The sequence below is a fragment of the Cervus elaphus genome, chromosome 2 (genome assembly GCF_910594005.1).
Source record: "Cervus elaphus chromosome 2, mCerEla1.1, whole genome shotgun sequence".
NCBI classification, from domain to species: Eukaryota; Metazoa; Chordata; class Mammalia; order Artiodactyla; family Cervidae; genus Cervus; species Cervus elaphus.
Window position 1 is genome coordinate 20733592 of NC_057816.1, and position 21925 is coordinate 20755516.

At 51.4% G+C, this 21925-nt stretch overlaps 1 protein-coding gene across 1 annotated transcript in view; it reads right to left on the reverse strand.

The window, feature by feature from the left end:
• DCPS (decapping enzyme, scavenger) overlaps positions 1–21925 on the reverse strand; it is a 44573-nt gene that overhangs the window by 10331 nt on the left and 12317 nt on the right. Inside the window, exon 3 of the mRNA XM_043873537.1 lies at positions 5651–5796. Coding sequence (XP_043729472.1) covers positions 5651–5796 — 146 coding nt within the window. The remainder of the gene's footprint in view (positions 1–5650; positions 5797–21925) is intronic.

Here is a 21925-nt window from a genome sequence, read left to right on the forward strand (position 1 = left end):
CCGGGGACGATCTGGGCCTCCCAGGCCCCCCAGTGAGACCCACAGGCCAGTCACAGTAAGGTCAACCCACTAGAAAAGAGCGGCTTTCCCAAGGAAAGCCTGGCCATGCCACTTCCTGGTGAGGCCTGGAAGCCATCCTGCAGTGGCTTCTTTGTGCAACCCTGGGGCCAGAGCAATGCACAGCCCAGCAAATTGAGAATTTCCCAGGGGAAGCATCGCCTCTCTAACTGGACATCTCTCTAGGAATGTGCCACTTGAGAAAAAAAAAGTCAGTCGGATCCTGATCGGAAGTCTCCCAAAAATAAATGGGAGGGAGGGGATGGTGGTTCTGCGTAGACAGCCCTTGGGTTGCCCAGCCCACAGCAGGCCAGGCCACCCCAGGGCCCTGCCTTCCCCCACAGCTCCTGCCTCCGCCTAGAAAACAACATATCATCTGGGGGAGGATGAATGGGCTCTGGAGCCCAACAACATGGGGCTCATCTCTCACCTCCAACACTAACTAACTGGCTGCACGCTGCAAAGTGATTGATTTCATCTAAGCCGTGGCTTCCTCCTTCGTCAAGAGGTGCTAATTATACCCACAGGTTAGGGCTGTGGTGAGGACTAAGCGAGAAAATGCTCAGAAAGGCGTCCAACACAGAGCTCTGCCCAGGGAGGCAGCGGAAAACAGAGAAGTTGCTGGGAAAGGTCAGGCTGGGCGTGCCTGAGGCTGCAAGACCAGCTGTGGGAAGGGAAAAAGAAGAGTGGATGAGAGCAAAGGAAGTGCGTTGATTCTGGGGCGAGAGAACCACGTGTGAGACTGGAGGGGCGCCCGAGGGCTGGGAGGGTGTGGTGTGATGAAGGCGTGTTATGATGACAGCATCTTGGGGTCCAGGCAAGCCCGCAGGTGCGAGGATGTGCACCCAAGTTCACACAGTCCCGACCCAGCGTCCGGCCCCAGAGCCCACCAAGCTCCATGCCATCCATGTGGGGACGGCCCCTGGGAGAGCGGGAGGGGCCTGGACTCACAGGACATCTCAGCACAGACGTGGGAGGAGAACTGGGGGATGCCACTCACACGAATCACAGGGTGACATCACAGGGAGGGACACCCTGGGAAAGCAAGCCCTGGAGCCTCGGCCCCACGGATGACGGAGCTCTGGGGACACTGGCAGCTTCTGGACCCATCTGGGTGTGACGTTCTCCCTGTGGGTGATGCTGGCAACTGCCCCAGGAGCCTCTCTCCTCCTTCTTCCCTGTCCTCCTGCTCCTTGGCTCTGGCCCCTCTCCTCCGGCCGCCCCTCCCCCGCCGTGTCTCAGCCCTCCTGTTCCTCCTCGCAACTGCCCCCCCGTGTGGACAACAGTGGCCACCCCTCTGGCACCTCTTCTGTGCGGGGAACAGCAGCAGGCACGTGGTATGTGGCGTGGCTCTCAGCCTCCGCCAGGACCCCAGGAGGGAGGTGCTGTCCATCACATTTTCCAGACGGGGAAACTGGGACTCAAAAGTGAAAGACGAGGACTTTCCTGGTGGTGTGGCGGATAAGAATCTGCCTGCCAAAGCAGCAGACACAGGTTCGATCCCTGGTCTGGGAAGATCCCACATGCTGTGAGGCAACTAAAGCTGCGTGAGCTGCAACTACCATCAGCTGCAACTACGGATCCCATGTGCGTGCCTAGGGCCCGTCCTCCACAACAAGAGGGAGCCGTGGCAATGAGAAGCCCATGCACTACTGGAGAGAAGCCCGCTCAGCAACAAAGCGCAGTCAAAAATAAACAAATAAAACAAAAATTATTTTTAAACGAAGTACAAGCTCTCGAGGCGCTAAGGTGTCAGGACGAGAGGCCAAACCCTGGGCTCACAAATGGATCTCTAAGACTCTGGATCCAGACATCCCATTGCATCCTTTTTTTTAACTGGGAAATTACAAGCACCTCAGATTTGAGTATCCAAGTAGCGTCAATGGCTAAGAGCACAGACACTGGGGCCAGGCCGCCTGGCTCTGAAGCTAGTCTCCAAAAGCTTGTTGCTGAAGATATGGCGCCCGAAAAATGCTCCGGGCCGTTGCTGTTCTAAGTCACCTCGTGAGTGCCGAGACATCCCAAGCTAACTCACTGTCCTCCACGGAAACCCACTCTGCCGTCCATGCCCCTGTGCTGGTTAACCATCCTCCCATCTGCCACTCACTGCCCAAGGTACCCCTGGAGTCACCCCAGGCCCTCCCCTTGCTGCTCCAAGCCAGCCCTCATCTAGGCCCAGACTCTTAATCGAAAAAGTGCCCCTCTGCCTCTTCTCCTTCCACTCTCACCACTTCCAACTGCTTCTTTAAATCTCGTCACATTACCCACGTGCTTAAAACTATTTACAGGACCCTCACTGCCTATGGCACTCATCCTCAAATCTGACAAGAGATTTTTTCCTAATCCAGATTTCCCAGGTCCATCCTGAGTCAGGAGATACCGAGGAGCGCCCTGTGCTCTGAATTTTATAAAACCTCAAGAGGCCATGCTGACGACTGGCCAGGTTTGGGAACTCCTGGTCTCCTGGGTAAGGTGCACACACCTCTTCCTGGGCCCTGCCTGTCTTCTCTGGCTAGCTCCCCAAACGCATCAGAGTCCAGCCCTCCGAGGCCTGGAGTTTCTCTCTGCTCTGGCTGCAGTGCCCTGTTTGTTCTGTCCACCTGGCAAACTTCTCTTTGTCCTTTAAGGTCCAACTGGAGGATCCTCTCCCCAGTGAAGCCCCCCAGCATCTGGGCTGACAACTTCCCTTTGTGTCACAGTTGTACCTGGTGTATTAACCACCGAAGTGCTCATCCCACTATACTGCATGCCCACCTTCCATACAAGACTGTGGGGACATTATCAGTGCTTATCTGGTGACCCTCCAGACCCTAGCACAGGGTCTGGGACCTAGGGGATGCTCAATAAATATAATAGCTATTGCCAATTCACTCTGCAGAGTTCCAAAGAATAGCAAGGAGAGATAAGAAAGAGTTCCTCAGTGATCAATGCAAAGAAATAGAGGAAAACAATAGAATGGGAAAGACTAGACATCTCTTCAAGAAAATTAGACATACCAAGGGAACATTTCACACAAAGATGGGCTCAATAAAGGACAGAAATGGTAGGGACCTAACAGAAGCAGAAGACTTTAAGAAGAGGTGGCAACAATACACAGAAGAACTAAACAAAAAAAAAAACTTCATGAACCACGATGGTGTGATCACTCACTTAGAGCCAAACATCCTGGAATGTGAAGTCAAGTGGGCCTTAGGAAGCATCACTACAAACAAAGCTAGTGGAGGTGATGGAATTCCAGTTGAGCTATTTCAAATCCTAGAAGATGATGCTGTGACAGTGCTGCACTCAATAAGCCAGCAAACTTGGAAAACTCAGCAGTGGCCACAGGACTGAAATAGGTCAGTTTTCATTACAATATATATTGCATCTGATCCCATCACTTCATGGCAAATAGATAGGGAAACAATGGAAACAGTGACAGACTTTATTTTGGGGGGCTCCAAAATCACTGCAGATGGTGACTGCAGCCATGAAATTAAAAGACGCTTGCTCCTTGGAAGAAAAGTTATGACCAACTTAGGCAGCATATTAAAAAGCAGAGACATTACTTTGACAACAAAGGTCTGTCTAGTCAAAGCTATGGTTTTTCCAGTAGTCATGTATGGATGTGAGAGTTGGACTATAAAGAAAGCTGAGCACTGAAGAATTGATGCTTTTGAACTGTGGTGTTGGAGAAGACTATTGAGGGTCCCTTGGACTGCAAGGAGATCCAACCAGTCCATCCTAAAACAAATCAGTCCTCAATATTCATTGAAAGGACTGATGTTGAAGCAGAAACTCCAATACTTTGGCCACCTGATGTGAAGAACTGACTCATTTGAAAAGACCCTGAGGCTGGGAAAGATTGAAGGCGGGAGGAGAAGGGGGACGACAGAGGATGAGATGGTTGGATGGCATCACCGACTCAATGGACATGAGTTTGAGTAAACTCCGGGAGTTGGTGATGGACACAGAGGCCTGGCGTGCTGCAGTCCATGGGGTCGCAAAGAGTCGGACACGACTGAGCAACTGAACTGAACTGATTGCCAATTAAGGCGAGTGCTTGTAAACTTGCTAGAAATAGTCGAAAAAGAATACATGGGGAAACTCCCTGGTGCTCCAGTGGTTAGGACTCGGTGCTTTCACTGCTGAGGGCCTGGGTTCAATCTTTGGTCAAGAAACTAAGATCCCACAAGCCACACAGCTCGGCCAATTTAAAATAATAAAGAACACATGAACACTCGTGTCACACAGAAGTGGGTAGAGTAGCGGAGCTATTTCCCCAGAGGCTGTGTACAGTGGTCTTTAAGAAGGTGCATATATGACTCACGCCGAAACTGTATTAAGGACTTCCTCTCTTGAATCACATATATGTGCAACTAGTGCAGCAAAACACACATTCCAGGACATCCGTTTCACGATCCAAGATGCTTTCTAGGAAGATGGAGACCAATTTCCTTCCTACTTAGAAGACATAGCAAGTGCTGAGATGTCCTTGTTAAAAAAGGGGGAAAAAAAATCAAGCCGGAGTGAGCTAGAGAAGCCTTGTGCAAATCCTGTGTGGGGACCATGGCTAACAGCCTGGCCGGGTCTTCCCCGTGGGACCTCCCTCTGCCCCTGTCTGCCTCCTGTCCTTCCTCCTCCCAAGGACAGTCCACCTCGAAGGACCCCACACCCAGGACACCCCCCCTTCCTCTGCGCCTGGGAGAAATGGCCATGAGCTTCCCATACACATCAGGACACCCTGCCCCGCCGTGGCCACACTGTCTACATTCAAATGCTCAGGGAACAGGAGTGAGTGATAAACAGACAGGGTAGGAAAACAACTCATCCATCACATTAACTCTGAGCATGCACATGGGGCCAATTTCAGAAAAGGATCTGGTTGATGCTGGGCATAGACCCAAATAGAATCAGACCTGTTAGCGAAATGGCCTTGCGTCTGGCCCAGGGACTGAATACACTCTGAAGATGCTTCCAACCTGTGAACACAGCCCTGGAAGAAGAGGCCGTGCACCAGCCCCTCCCTCCTGATCCTGTCCCTCAGAATGGATGCAGGGGGCATAAGGGGAGGGGAAGTTTCTCCCCTGGGACTCAACTCCTGGAGACTGGTTAGCTGCAGGTGAAACCAGGAATGGGCATCGGGATGGGGAAGGCCTAACCAGCATTTGTTTACCCATTTATAGACCTCTGGTCTGGGTAAGCCATTCTTGAGATCGCATCAGTGCTACTACAGAGTAGCCAGAAGTTCTTCCCAGGGAATGGACTGCTCTGAGATCCCAGATTGCCTCGGTGGTGTGCCTGAGACCAGCGTCAATTCCCTTATCCATGCAGGTGACTGTCGTCCATGAAACACGACCACCTCACCCAGCACTTTCTTTGCCACTTATCCTGCTTATTCCTCTCCACAGCACTCACAGTCTCACGCCTTGTGTGGTTACGTGTACATTCGCGTGCTATCTGACGCCTGCACATGACGTAAGCGGCGTGAAGGCAGGGACACCGCTGGCCCCTGGGACCATCTCGACCGATGCCTGAGAAGATAAACGCTGGCCCCGGGGACAGCACTCCGCGTCCAACCCGTGGGGCCTGCCTGAGCTGTGGTGGCCGGTACCTGGATGCTCAAGCTCTGGGACTCCAGGTGGGGCAAGGTGACGTTCCTGTAGTCGCTGCCCGTCTCTCGGACCAGGTGGAGGTCCTGGCGCAGATACTTCTGTAGGTGCTTCTCTGTGGCGGGGTAAACCACGGTTGTCTTCACTTCTGCAAAGACACAGTGCAGCCCCAGCCGCCGTCAGCCACGCTCTCCACCCAGTCCTGCCACCCTCCGGCCCCCACGGCACCACGGGGAGGAGGTGGCCCCCGTCTTGTCTCTGATTCCCCAGTGATGGGAGCCGAAGGCTAAGAAGTCATGATTCACCTGTGTTCCACTCCCATGAGGTGTCTCATGCCATTAAATTCATGAAGGTGAATCACTCCCAGAATATGGAAAACATAAGATGTTCATGGATGGATCACAGGGCCCCCCGTCATCCTTAACTCCAGCCCTTCTCTCTTACTTTCTGGGCACAGGAATGAAAGGTTTCTGACTCTTCTCAGATAGCAAATGTTCCAGTGTGGCCTTCTGAACCCAAAGCTGAAAATCTGGTTTAAAGTCAAACAGACTCCCTTAATGCGGGGGGTGAAGGCACAGACTCCAGGGAAGCCAAGTCCTGGTCCTGCCTACTCCTTCCTCGGGACCCCTACCTGGGTCCAGGTGTTTAAGCTCCCAGGGCCCCTACTTCCCCATCTGTCAGCTCAGGATAATAACAGCTCACGTCAGAGGGTTGGGAGGATTAGCAAGTCAATACCTGTGGAGCTCTTAAACCAACAACGTCTGACACATAATAAACACTATTTAAGTACTGGCTATTCTCAACTCGGGGTTACTCATCCTTGACCTTGGCACCATCAACGTTTCAGCCTAGGTAATCCTTTGCTGTGGGGGCTGTCCATGCCTTGCAGGCTATTGAGCAGCACTTCAGGCTTCCGAGGTGCTAGTTAAACCCTCTCTCCAGTTGTGACAACTAAAATAAGTGCCTCAGATATTGCCAAATGCCCCCCACCGGGGCGGGGGGAACTGCCCCCGCCCCCCAGTTGAGAACCACTGTGTCCATCGCAAGGAAACCTGGTCATTTTCCTAAAGAGACTCCAGGGTAGGATTCTTGTCCAGCACCACCTGGGTTTGGTTAAGTCCTTTTCCCTATTTCTATTAACATCTGCCGCAACAGCTTGAACGTAGATCCTAAAAGCAGGAAAGGAAACAGTGTCTTAAAAATCAGTTGGGATGTTTCTCAAAAGACTGACATCCTCCCCGACACCAGATTCATATGTGTTTGTTTGCCTGGAGGGGCCCCTGAGAGGGGGCCGCCCAGCGCGGGCACCGCACGCTCCAGAAGATTCTCGGGCTCGCCTACACACCTCGAGACCCAGCTGAGAACCACAACCTACACGTGCACGTCTGGTCTGAGGATGCAGGTGAAGCTCATTCCACAGGTGAGGGAAGAGATCACAGGGACTCGGGGCTGGGGCCGTGGGGCAGAGGAAGGCTGGGGCCACCGTCTTCCCGCCCTGAGGTCCGTGCTCTTTCCACCCCTGCCCGCAGGCCCAGCATCGCCGTGCGGCAGGCCAGCCCAGTGCAGGCATCCAGAGGTGCCATGCCAAGCACGTGACTTCCAGAAGGACCAAAGGCACCGGCCCATCAGGTGTAGCAAGCAAAGCATCACCGTGTGGGGCCGTGGGCTGACACACGACTCCCCTTCCCGGCTGCGCCACCTTGGCTGTGTCATTAACCCGGAGTCTCAACTTCCTCATCTGTTAAGGATGGTCCTAAAATCGAGCCTTCAGTGTAGCTGTGAACATTAAGCAAGGTGTGTCCTCAAAACCACAGGAGGGCTAAGTAAATGTCACCCCGCTTCCTGGGAATCTCTGATCTGACCCCGAAAGGGAGGCACAGAGGCCTCTTCACCACCCTCGGCGCCCTTCTCACGCCCATCACCCTCTAATAGCCCCGGGGTCACAGGCCAGAGGTCAAATATCAAGCACAAACAAGATCTCAGGAGGCAGGGGACTGCCTGAAATAGATGTGATATCACCCCCTTGGCCCCTTGCAGTGTAGCCTGGTGGAGAAGGGCCAGATTGTGACATCCATTAGCCAGGTTCAAATCCTGACTCTGTAACCTCGGGCACCCGAGATGCCAAAGAGCAGAGGGTGGGAAGTCTCCAGAACTGCATCCCTCCTGCACCCCCACGGAAAAGTCCTCCTCGAATGTCCTCAGCTTACTCCCCCGGGCTGCCTGAGTGGGGCGTGGGGACCAAGGCTGTGAGCCCTGGCGCTCCCTCCCACGGGGAGATGGGCAGGGATGACCTGGATAAGAGCTGTGCCCCACTGGCAATGCACCACCTTGGGCTCCCAGCCCAGGACTCCCCGGCCATTCCAGGCCGGAAAGCCACAGGGCCTGCAGGCATGCCCGCCTGCCAAGGCTTGCCAGAGACTGTCCAAGCCGCTGGGAAGGTGGGGAGACGGGCCCCTCGCCAGGCCGGCCCCTCCTGTCCTTTCCAGAGCAGCAGGGTAGAATGAAAAGGCCCCATCCAACTGCCCCCTTTCTGCCCGGAGGAGACCCTCCTCGCTGTGCTCTGAGCCCCAAGGAGCCACCACTCCCAGCCGGGTCTCATTCAGGCCCTCACTGCCGACATCCGAATGGACGTTGCCCCCCAGTCTCGCCCAGGCCTCCCTGCAACCCCGCTGACCGTCCTCCTTCCCCGGGCCGTCTCAGCTCCAGCCCTAGCGACCTCCTAGCGACCTCCTCACACCCGCACTGACTCCCATCTCCAGGCCTCGAACCTGTTCCCCTGCTTCACCCGCTCAGGTCTCCATCCAAGCAAGGCACCCCCGACCTCACCATACCCTGGGGTTCGCCCTGCACTACCTGGCCACCGAGGACAGGTTTCCTGTCTGATCCCCCCCAGGGACGTCTGTCTACCTGTGTTTTACCGCATTATCCCCGGCACCCGGAAGAGTGTCCAGTATACTCTAGGCACTCAGCAAATACCAAACAAACAAAAGAATGAATCTGACCTTTTTAGACTTTAAAGCCAGGAAGTGCACTTCTTATTCTAAATGGAATAATACCTCTCTGGGGGGAAAAAAAAAAAGTCAATATATTTCCCAATGCTAAGTTTTTCACTGGCAGCCAAAAGCAAGCTCTGGTGTTTATCTAAATGACCTGCAACTGAGCTTCATGAGGAATCTGGTCAAGAGTCAAGGCCTGATAAACACTCAAACAATCAGATGAAAATATGTAGGGGAACAGGATATTGACCCAGGGCCTCAAAAACAACTCCCCTGAGATTACTCATTAATTGCAGACAGGGACACACAGTGACCAGAGCATCACCCCTGTGAGATGAACTGGCCGCACAGACCTCCTGGGCTGTGCCGTGGTGCATGCTCAGCTGCTCAGTCATGTCTGACTCTTTGTGACCCCATGGACTGCAGCCCACCAGGCTCCTCTGTCTGTAGAATTTTCCAGGCAAGAATACTGGAGTGGGTTGCCATTTCCTCCCCCACGGGATCTTTCTGACCCAGAGATCACACCCAAGTGTCCCACACTGGCAGGCAGGTTCTTTACCACTGAGGTCACCTGGGAAGCCCGTGCCATGGGGTGCCTGCCAGAATAACCTGTATCCCATCGCAAGGTGACATCACCTCCCAAACCCAGGGACGCCCGACAAGACAAGTGGCTTCCCAGCTCTTCCACAGTGTCAAAGTTAGGGCTGAGGGACTGCTCCAGATTAAAGGACACTGGAGACTGGACTGGATCGTGGACTGCGGAGGATGGGGCAAGGGAAGCTTCCTGCTTGAAAATGGCATTGAAACAACAGTAAGATTAATAACGGTTTCCACATCACACCACGGTTTTGTATAAATGTGAAAGTTCCCCAAATTGAGCATTTTACTCTGGTTCCTAGGAGACACACACTGACATGCTTAGCGATGAGGGGCTAACATGTCTGCAACTTACTTTTCAATAACAGAGGTAACGGTGACAAGATATTATTGTATGTGTATGTGGAGAGAGAAAAAGGAAATGTGGCCACGTTATCAAAAGGTGATAAAAAAAAAAAAGCCTTTTTTTTTTTTTTTGGCTTCACTGGGTCTTCCTTTCTAGTTGCAACGTGTGGGCTTAGCTGCCCTGCAGCATATGGGATCTTAGTTCCCCAACCAGGTAACGAAGCTGAGTCCCCTGCATTGGAAGGCAGATTCTTAATCACTGGACCACCAGGGAAGTCCCCTGAAGAGCTTTTACTAAGGGAGTTCTTTGTACTATTTCTACAATGCTTCTATAAGGTTGAAATTTTTTTTCAAAACATAAATAAAAAGATGTGGGTACCCTCTACTCCCTGGGCGCTAACTGCCAGCAGAAGGGCCAGCCAGTGTTCTGACCCCTGTATGCACATTAACGCACTCACTCCCCACAGCCAGTGTGAGGCGGGTCTCACTCTGGTACCTGGGCCACTCACAGGGAAGCTGAGGCCAGGGCTGGGCTTTGGCCTTGGCACCACATGCTGGCCCCCGAAGGTCAGCAGACGGTGCTTCACCACCTGCCTGGCACCCTCTCTGCCAACCCCATCCAGCAAAATGACTTAAGGGGCCCCCTGCCCAGGATGAGAGGTTCCTGGCACCTCCCAGCCCAGAAGCATTTCCTAGTGGCTAGAGAAGCAACAAGGAATCTCCTGACCCTGCCCTCCTGCTGACATTCTTAAAAAACAAAAACAAACAAAAAAAACCTCTAAAGCTCATTTCTCAAAAATAACCAGTTTATTAAGAGAGCTTCCCTGACAAAGCCTCCCTTCCGGCCATGCTTTTTCAAATTTGGCTTTAGTTTTAGTTTTAAGGTGTATCTTGCACATAAAATTCAAACAAAGCTTGTTTTTAAATGTCTTCTGCTTCTTCCTGAGCACCAGTGTCAAATCTTCCGGCCATTTCTTTGGTCTCATACTTCCACAGTTCCAAATTACAAATATTTTTATATCTTGTTTCACTTTGATTTTTCAGTTTTATTACTTATTAACCTCCCATTAGGGAAGATAAGGATTTAGCTTTTTTTTTTTTTTTTTTTTAATCAGCTCTCAGTCAATCCTAAAGGAAATCAGTCCTGAATATTCATTGAAAGGACTGATGCTGAAGCTGAAGCTCCAATACTTTGGCCACCTGATGGGAAGAGCCAGCTCATTGGAAAAGACCCTGATACTGGGGAAGATTGAGGGAAGGAGAAGAGGGTGACAGAGGATGAGATGGTTAGTTAGCATCACTGACTCAACGGATGTGAATCAGAGCAAACTCCAGGAGATGGTGGAGGACAGAGGAGCCTGGTGTGCTACAGTCCACAGGGTCACAGAGTTGGGCATAACTTAGCAACTGAACAACAACCACCAGCTCTCTAACAAAACAGTGTGAGCGCACATGTACATGCACACACATGCTCTTCTTTACCCTATTCTCACAACACAACCAGATCACAATGTTGGATAAATCAGTGCTCAGCATTATCAACACCATTATGATGATGTAAATGCTGCCCACTGCTAAAGAATACACCATGAGTATTTTTCCTATTTTTCCTTTCAGCACAACTTCTGTTATACAGAGTTAACATTTACTCGTTTACTTTTCTATAAACTTGTCACACAAGTTTTATACCCACCACCACTTCCCTTTTTATAATGTCTCCTCTTGATGTTAAAATTCATCAGACACAAGAACGACAGTGTGTTCACGGAGCCCGTGGCCTGAGCCTGCAGAGCTGGGCCTGGGAACTCCGAGCACTGCCATCCTGGGGGGCCCTCCCCCTTGCTGTGCTGGGTACCTTGTTTCCCGGATCCACTATCTTCCTCTGTCACATGTTTGTCCTCATTTTGCTGAAGCAGTGCTTCTCAAGCTTCAGCGTGTATCAGGAGGCCTGGGGCGGGGCATTTCCTTTTTTAAATTTTATATTTATTTTTGCCTGCGCTTGGTCTTTGTTGCTGTGTGGGCCTTTCTCTAGTCGTGGCAAATGAACACAGGCTTCAGTCGTTGCAACACGTGGGCTCAGCAGTTGAGGCTCCTGGGCTCTAGAGCACAGGCTCAGTAGCTGGGGCAGACAGGCACGTGGGATCTTCCCGGACCAGGGATCGAACCTGCGTCTCCTGCATTGGCAGGTGGATTTATTACCACTGAGCCACTAGGGAAGCCCTGCATGTCTAACAAGTGCCCAGAAGATGCAACCACTGGTCTGGGGACCATGCACCAAGAACGAAAGTACAAACTCCAGATGTGTCCAGCGATATGGCACAAAGAAGATACACTGAGAGGCTTGGAACATCTGAAAAGGTCTTTATTCTACTGTCATGCTTAATGAAGAGCTTGGCTAGAAAATTCTAGGATAGCAATGACCCTCCACGTCTGGAAGCAATCTGTGACCTTCCAGATTGTGCTGCTGCTACTAAGAAGTCTGAGGTACTCTGATCCCAAGCCTCTGTACTAACCTGTTTTTTTCCTCTCTGTCCCTTGTGTCCTGATTGTACTGATGGGTTTTAAAGCAGGTTTATTTCCATCTATCAAGCTGGGTCAAGTGTCAGGCCTTTTCAGTCTTGAAAATCATGTTCTTCAGTTCTGGAACTCATTCCTTCCTTTTTTAAATTTTATTTTTAATTGGAGGATAATGAACTAACAATATTGTGATTAGTTCCTGCCATACATCAACATGGATCAGCCAGAGGTATACATATCTGGGACCTGTTTCTTCGATCATTTTCTTCCCCATTTTCTCAAGCCCTATCTTTCTGGAACACTATTTAGATATTTAACTTCTTTGATTCATCTTGTAGTTTTCCTTTCTCTCCCATTTTCCAGCTCTAAGTCTTTCTGCTCTATTGTTCAGAGAGTGTTCATCTTCTGTTTTCATTTCCATCATATTTTTATTCCTAAGAGCTTTAAAAAACTTCCTTTTTGATAGTATTTTGTTCTTTTGCTTTTTTTTTCCCCCCTGCCATGATGTTTTAATCTCCATGTCTGGAAGACTTCATGACTCAGGCCTGGACTATGTGGAAACATAATGAGCTACACTTAAATAAAGTTTCCTACCTCGACAGTGAGTTTAACCTTATCTTTTGCTTTCTTTGCTTTTATAATTTCTCTCTGAGATAAATGATATCTTTGAAAATTTCTTCTCCCTGAACAGCTTCTATCTCCTCCAAGTCTCTTTCTTGTCTTTGCTTCCTTTTCCTTGCTCCTTCTTTTTCAACTGAGGCATTACTCAAAAGTCTGGCCAACCGGCCTATCCGCTCACTCATATTTTAGAGTGTGAAGATGCTGGAGGGAAGCCTGCTGACACGGGAGAGCTTCATGACCATCAGGCTATTCCTTTGCACGTGATGGAGCCCCTGAGAGCTGAAGTCTCTTCTCTTGGGCTGCTCAGATTCCCCAGAAGATTCTTCCAATTTCACAGATGGAGGTAGGGGTCTGGCAGACAGCACTGAATGAGGAGGAAGAGAAGCAGGTGGGCGGAGGGAGGGCGGGCAGGGTTCCTCTCAGGGTTCACCAAATCTGCAGACTTCTACTTAACCTTCTACATTTCCGTGCCACGACCCCACTGACACCAAAAATCTCTAGGCCCTCCATTTTAACCTCCCCAGCGATGACCAGTCCTGTGAAGCGGACTTGGCTGGCTCAGGTTTCCCCTCTCCAGCCTGCCAAGCCAGTTCCTCCTCCATTCGCTTCCTTGGTTTGTCTCCTCTCCTTCAAGTCTTTATGGGTTAATTTTATTTAAAGGCAATTCCTTTGAAGCCATTTTGAGTGAGGGTTTTAAAGGAAGCAGCTGGGCACCTGAACTGCCCGCTTTTAACTGGAAGCCCAGGTCCCTGTCCTCCGTCTCCCTCCTCATACTTTATTTTTTCTTCTTGGCCATTTACTGCCACTTGGCCTATTTATTTGTTCTTTATGTTCCCCTCCTGCAACTGCATGCACATCAGCTCCCTGAGAGCAGAAACGCTGTTCTGTGCACTGGGTGTACCGTGCCTGAAACAGACCCAACATGAACTGTAACACGGTCTACACGACAGGATATATACTATGCCAAGCTACTGTTACAAGAGTGTGTGCGTGCACCACTGCACACAAGTGGACCCAGAGAACCGTCCAAAAGAGTCAGGACATATTCTGAGATGTGACCTATCTCTGGGCAGTCGAGTTGAATGTAACTGTAATTTTTAAAATTAGTTTTTCAGGGTACTCATTGACAGAGGAGCCTGGCAGGCTACAGTCTGTGGGGTCGCAAAGTGTCGGACACGACTGAGCAACTTTGTTTCCATTTTCTACAACAATTATGGATCACTTTATAACACATTTATTAAGAACAGAAAAATAAGCTGCCCCTGAAAACTGAAGCCCAGAGAGGTTAAGTAAGTTGCCCAAGGCCACACAGCCGGCAAGGGGTGGAGCTGAGACCTGAACCCAAGCAGTCCGACTCCTCTGTGCAAGATGGTTTTCCCTGCCCCAGGGCCAGCCTCTTTCAGGCCCTTTCCTGAGAAACTTGTGGTGCCGCCACTTTCCCCCAAAAGCAGCCCTGTCAGGTGGGAGAAACAAGATTCCTTCCAGCCCCTCCCAGAGACACAGGAAGAGCTGTCAGCAAAACGGAAGAGCTCAGCAAGGAGCCAGAGCGATGGGAGCTGCAGACTGGGAGGTCTGGGAGGACGTCGGTGCGAGCAGAGGCCGGCCACGGGCTGCTGGCCACAGTGCCCCCGGGAGGGCAGGACGTGGGGGCACGCTCCCCTCCAGGGTTGGGGGGCTGTCTGAGCGGCCCCCACAGGGTGTGCAGCCAGAGGCGGGGCTGGAACGGGCTCCAGAGGGGAGCACGGACCAGCGAGGATGTCCCCACTCACAACAGGGATCCATGACTCATTCAACTTCCAAGGGTGGTACCAAGCGCCCTGGCCCCCTCCCAGGCTGACGGCGTTGGACGGTGGGGAAGGAGGCCTGGGGCGGGGTGGTCGCAGCCCCTGTGGGACTCAGGGCAGCCGTTCCTTCTCTGCAGGGATGCTGTGGCGGTGGAAAGGGCCACAGCAACATGCCCCCAGTGACAGCAGCCAGCCCTGTCCACACCCGCTCCCTCTCGCCACAGCCTGAGGAGCGGGCCGGCGTGCCCGTCGCTGGCACACCTTGGTGAGGGTCTTCTGAATGCCCTTCTCTGTTGACTGAAGCCAGCCCTGCCACCCAGCCCAGACATGAAGGCCATCTCTTTCGGAGACGGGAGGCAGGCAGGGCTCTGGGAAGGAGACTGCAGCTGTCCTTCCTGCTCTCTGCCAGAGCGGGCTTAGCCAAATCCCCAGGAAAATGCTGCTGCACATGAAACATGAAAATGCAAACCACAGACAGTCTGCCCGCCTTCCCACACACATGTTCAGACAAGCCTGCTCTCCAGCACGGCTGCCGGCTTCTCCACGATGAGGTCACTGCTACGGCCAGGCCTGTGGCTTCGGCTCCCCCTGCATTATCGTGGGCCAGTTTCAACTTATTTGACCCAGATGTGCAGGCCCAAGGGAGCAGGGGAGAGGCAAGGACGAAGCGTGAGTGGGGTGTGAAGCCCACCCTGCCCCTCCCTGCACAGGAGCCACACAGAGCCTCACGGGCCATGGGCTGCAGGCCTGGGCCGGCAGGGCTCCCCCGCGCTGGAGCACCCCAAGAGAAGGCCGGCAAGGGGGTCTCATAGGACCTGCCAGCTTCATTCCTCCTCTTAGGGACCTCCCCCAGCTGGACGACGCGTTCCTCAGTCCTGGCATCATGGTGAGCAGAGAGCCGGCCAGAGGAGGCCTGGGGCGGGGTGTGCACTGTCCCCCACTGGGGGATGCTGGAAGTACTCAAGTGAGGCCTGAAAAGACCTCCGTCCGGATCAAGGATAAACAGGGCCGAAGGGCGTGGTCGGGATCTAACTGGAAGCTCCAACCACCCCACAGCAAACCTCCAAACTGCTTATTATCCGTCTCAGCGAAAAGCACAGAGATGCCGCTGGAGACGGGGAAGACGCAGATGCTGATGGTAGCAAGATCCTGGCTCTGGCAACTTCCTTCCCTGCCCCCTCCTGGGTCCTCCCAGGCCCGGGAGGGTCGTGAGGGGGCTCTGATGAGACCGGAAGGCCCAGGCCACAAACTCAGTGACTCTAGATGCAGCCCCAGGGGTTACATCCTTCGGGGATGGGGCGGCTGCAGCAGGATGGTACACCACAAAGGTCCCTCTGTACAGAAGGGAGAGACCTGCTATGTAACGAGGTAACGGAACTGCCAACCAGCAGTCCTGGTCTTAGAGCTGCGAGACCCCCTCCCCCACAGGCAGGAAGAAACCGTTCTGCAGTCCAGCAGACTAGCCCTATAAGAGCTATTAGACTGACTATTCAGGAGTCCCAAAACACGGCCTCGATCTCCACTTCCCGTCTAAAGGCATCACCCGGCTTCACTCTGAGAGGCGCAAGGGTGCCAAGCCTCAGGGCAGCCTGAGTGCTGGCGTGAAGGGAGGAGAAGGCCACGGGCACAGGCCTTCCTGGGAGTCGGGGCTACCGCAACTCCAGGCCATCACGCACGGAGAAGCAGGGATCAGAACCGGGCCGCCCAGTCTGAAGTGGAGCAGCCATCCCATGGGTAATCCACCCTCGCCCACTGGCCCCGAGAGAGCGGACTTTCTGCTGACTCGAGTCTGAAGACGGCCACAGTCTTGGCGCCCTGCCCCCTCTGAGAGAGAGGGAACAAGAACACACAGGCCTCCTGGTGGTGGCCACATTTCAGGCGCTTGGGCTCTATTTGCTTCTACACAGGCTCTGAACACAACAGCTTTTCCCAGCCTCATGGAAGCCGTAAGCCTAAACAGAGAACTGAACAGAGGCTTCTGCTCCAGCCTGTGCGGGGAGGAGACGGGGGCACACAGGAGGCTGCACTCACGGGCTCTCGGAGCGGAGCTGGCAGAGGGGATGAGTACAGGCCAGTGAGACAGCCGAGAGGAAGGCAGAGCCCGTTCCGGGTCAAGAACTCTACTCGGGTGGTAGACTTCCCATCTTCGAGTTTCTGTTTGCTCTGATCCCACTGTCCCTCCAAGCCCTAGAGGGGGCCCTGGCTCGCTGGTGTCGGAAGCCCTGAAGCACCCAGGGAGAAAAGCAGAACTCGGCCATCTTTCGGTGGCCTCTACTGACCAAGAGAGACTCCTGTGGCTCACTCACCTTTCCCCAGCTCCATTAAAGAAGCCCTCTTTCAGGACTTGCCAGGTGTCCATTAGCTAAGACTCTGTGCTCCCAATGCAGGAGACTCAGGTTCAATCCCTGGTCAGGGAATTAGATCCCACATGCTACATCCAAGAATTTGCAAGCTGCAACTAAAGATCCTGCATGCTGCAATTAAGACCCGGTGGAGAAGGCAATGGCACCCCACTCTAGTATTCTTGCCTGGAAAATCCCATGGACGGAGGAGCCTGGTAGGCTGCAGTCCATGGGGTCGCTAGGAGTCGGACACGACTGAGCGACTTCACTTTCACTTTTCACTTTCATGCATTGGGGAAGGAAGTGGCAAACCCACTCCAGTGTTCTTGCCTGGAGAATCCCAGGGATGGGGGAGCCTTGTGGGCTGCTGTCTATGGGGTTGCAGAGTTGGACACGACTGAAGTGACTTAGCAGCAGCAGGCAAATAAAAAGTAAATATTTTTTAAAAAAATGAAGCCCCTTTCTGGATTTCCCAGGTGCCCAGAGGCTAAGACTCCACGCTCCCAATGCAGCGGAGGGTGGGGTGGGGGCGCCCTGGGTTCGATCCTTGGTCAGGAGACTCGATCCCATATGCTATACCTAAGAGTTTTCACGCTGCAAATAAGGCATAGCGCAGCCAAACAAAATTTTTTTTTTTTAACAAAAAAGAGAAGTAGCAGCCCCATTTCAAAGCCCAGCTAATGCCAGGAGCCCACTCTGCTGCCCTGTCCACACTGCTGCCCCCACCTGCCTCCCCGTCTCCAAGTGTGGGAGGCGCTGCCTCGGCACAGTCCATACCATCCCAGCATCACCCCTCCATGGCCACCTGCTCCTCACCATCATCTCCCAGGTACGGCACTGTAGGCAGGTACGAAGAACCTCCAGAGTTTGGAGTGAGTGTATTTGGGAGGACAGAGCACTTGTTGATGAACTGACAAGCATCCAGGCTGTGAAGTAAAGACACAGCCAGAGGCCCCAGTTCCACCTCATCTTTGGGGTTGATTTATTTTTAAAAATAATTTTTACTATTGTTTGCCCACACCACGCGGCATGTGGGATCTTTCTTCCCCAACCAGGAACTGAACCTGCAGCTCCTGCAGTGGAAGTGCAGAGTCTTAACCACTGGATCACCAGAGGCGTCCCCAGGCGAAACTTTTGCTCTGCTTCTTTGTTTAGTTTGTCTGGGGATGAGGTTAACGTCCTAAACAATCTCTATCAGAACATCACAGGAGTACAGTCTCAAATAATTCAGAAGTCTAGCCCCCAATCCTTTGCCTTGAGGAAATCACCAATATTAGGAGGGTGCTCATTATTCCAGCCTTTTGATGGATGAATGTAGATATTCTTGTAGAATAAATGTAGACATTTAATGAATGTAGATATATATGAACATATATATAAAGGTGTTTTTTAAGCACAAAAGGGATGACCCTTTATGTTACCTGTGACCTCAGAACCCTCCCTCGTTAGTCCAGAGAGATCATCTTCCTCCGTTGTAACAATCAGTATGCACACACCACACCTTATTAACCCCTTCATACATACAGGGCCATTTAGATTGTTTTTGCTCTTATTTTTCATTTTTCGATCACAAACAGTGCTACAATGGACACCCTGGCCCGCTCTTCCTGACGTGTACGAGTGACTGTCTAAGTCAGGCCCCTGGAGGCAGAAACGCAAGGTCAGAGGGACCCAGGTCTCACAACCTTACGGATCCGGCCATGTCGAGCCGGCATCCCGCCCTCTGTGCACGAGCATGGAGGACACTGTGTGTGCAAGAGAGTGCGGGAGAAATGCAGCGTCTGTCTCAGCTCACCAACACGGGCTCCATCTGGCTGTGGCCTCAGTGGGCTAACATCTCTGTGGCCTAAGCCCCACCCGGCATACGGACACATGTGAGGAGGGCCCCCATTTCCTATTTAACAGTGATCCTCAGACAGTTTCAAAAACCCACTGCAATGCAATGATGAAATACAAATAGGAACAAGCCCACAAGAGGGAACAAGAAGGGGAAAGCAGCAGAAAACGAGAGACTGCCATTCATGTCCCAAGGTTAGGAAGTGGGGGGCAGGGTGTGAGTGGATGAGACCACAGGGAAGGAAGCTGCAGCCTGGACCACCATCAGGGCCACAAGCAGGGCATCGCCAGCCTCCCCACGCGAACCCGGAAGAGGATGTGGGCTCTGAACAAGCAGGGACAGAGGGCTGGACAGGAATCAGAGCTGGAAACCAGGACCAACTAAGGGCCCCTCTAGGGACTCCCCTGGTGGCCCAGGGGTTAAGACTCCATGCTCCCAATGCAAGGGCACCTGAGTTCGACCCCTGGTCAGGGAACTAGGTCCCACAGACCACAAATAAGGATCCCACATGCCTCAGTAAAGATCCCACAGACCACAGCAAATATCTGGTGCAGCTAAGTAAATAAATATTTCTTTAAAAAGAAAAATAATAAAGAGCCCCTCTACAGAAGAGCTGTATCAGCTACCTTCATCCATTGCCTACTTTCATGGTAGGGGCAGGCAGTTAATGCAGGTGAAAACAGAGGATTATGCTCCAAAGATATTAACCCTCGGACTGGAGCAAGGGTAATTCTTAAAGAATGTGGAAAATTCTTAAAGAGATGGGAATACCAGGCCACCTTACCTGCCTCCTGAGAAACCTGTATTCAGGTCAAGAAGCAACAGTTAGAACCAGACATGGAACAACGGACTGGTTCCAAATTGGGAAAGGTATACGTCAAGGCTGTATGTTGTCACCTCGGTTATTTAACTTATAGGCAGAGTACATCATGCGAAATGCCTGGCTGGATGAAGCACAAGCTGGAATCAAGATTGCTGGGAGAAATATCAATAACCTCAAACATGCAGATGACACCGCCTTTATAGCAGAAATAAAAGAGGAACTAAAGAGCCTCTTGATGAAAATGAAAGAGGAGAATGAAAAAGCTGGCTGAAAACTCAACATTCAAAAAACTAAGATCATGGCATCTGGTCCCAACACTTCATGGCAAACAGATGGGAAAACAATGGAAACAGTGACAGACTTTATTTTCTTGGGCTCCAAAATCACTGCAGATGGTGACTGCAGCCATGAAATTAAAAGATGCTTGCTCCTTGGAAGAAAAGCTATGACCAACCTAGACAGCATACTAAAAAGCAGAGATACTACTTTAGTGACAAAGGTCCATATAGTCAAAGCTATGGTTTTTCCAGTCATGAATGGATGTGAGAGTTGGACCATAAAGAAAGCTGAGCGCTGAATAATTGATGCTTTTGAACTGCGGTGTTGGAGAACACTCTTGAGAGTCCCTTGAACTGCAAGGAGATCAAAGCAGTCCATCCTAAAGGAAACCAGTCCTAAATATTCATTGGAAGAACTGATGCTGAAACTGAAGCTCCAGTACTTTGGCCCCCTGATTCAAAGAACTGACTCACTGGAAAAGACCCTGATGCTAGGAAAGATTGAAGGCAGGAGGAGAAGGGGACGACAGAGGATGAGATGGTTAGATGGCATCACCGACTCGTTGGACATGAGTTTGAGCAAGCTCCGGGAGTTGGTGATGGACAAGGAAGCCTGGCGTGCTGCAGTCCCTGGGCTCACAAAGAGTCGGACACGACTGAGTAACTGAACTGACTGGAGCAGGGGTAGACGAATTCTCTGTACAAAGAGCGACAGTCAATTTGCGGGGCATTGCTGGTTACATACAGCTTCTTTGGCACATTCTTCTTTGTTTTCTTTTTAACTAACCCTTTAAAAATGTAAATACCACAATTATCTCACAGACCTCACAAAAGGAAGCAGGCCAGATGTGGTCCATGAGCTACGGTGGACTAGAGAGTATACAGGCTGCAGAGTGGGCTGGTACCTCCAAACTCAGGCAAGGCCAGCAAGCCCTGCTCTCTGTCTACACAGCTAGCCGTCCAAGAGAGACCTATGGTGGCAATAGACCTAACTCAGTTTGCCAGACTATCAGCCTGGTTCTTCATTTTTAAACACAAATGAACTGGGACTTTCCTGGCAGCCCAGCAGATAGGACTCTGCACTTCTGCGGCTGAGGGCCCAGGTTCAATCCCTACTGAGGGAACTAAGATCCCACAAGCTGTACTGCATGGCCAAAAAAAAATTTAAAACCTAAAAAAAATAAATATAACTGAACTAACATTCACCAGACACTAAGGGAAAGCCAGCCGTCTGAAAAAGAATGACCAAAATAAACAACCAGAACCAGATCCCAGAGGAAACGGGAACATTTGAGGGTCAGGAGATAATTTTTAAAACAATTCTAATTAGTATGTCAGAGAATGTCAACCCAACTTGGCCTCTGTGAAGCAAAAGCAAGATGCTATGAAAATGAAAGACTCAGAGGACCAGAGGGAGAAAAATTAAAAGGAGCCCAAATGAGGCTCCTTTACTAGGAGGTCTGGAGGACAATGTTAAGACCATCCACGAGACTCCAGAAAGGAAAGACATAGATGGGAACGGGGGCAGGACAGAAGCAGCACGTAGGACCGATCTAGGATGTCTAACAACTAACAGGATTTCAAGTAAGAGGAAATGAAGGAAACGGAGAGAAGGAAATTATCAAAGAAATAACAGGAAAAAATGTTCAGAGTGAAAGGCTGACATAACACTTTAAACTGAAAGGGTCCAAAAGTACCCAGCAGAATCAATGAAAAAAGAAAGGTCTCACCGAACACAGCCTTACAAAACCCCAGTACACAAAAGACAGAGGCCATCTTATACGCTTCCAAAGAAGGAAACTAATAAAGCAAAACAAAACAGAAAAATCCAACAACAAATAAATGAAGTTCACTACAGAGAAATGAGAATTAAACTGGTGCTCGATATCTTATTGGGCTTCCCTGGTGGCTCAGTGGTAAAGAATCCACCTGCCAATGCCGGAGACACGGGTTCAATCCCTGGGTCGGGAAGATCCCCTGAAGGAGGGCGTGGCAACCCACTCCATTATTCTTGCCTGGAGAATCCCACGGAGAGGAGCCTGGCGGGCAACAATCCATGGGGTATCTTACGAGCAACGATGGATGCCACAAGACAAGAGATGAATGCATCTGATGTTTGCAGGGGAAATAAACTCAA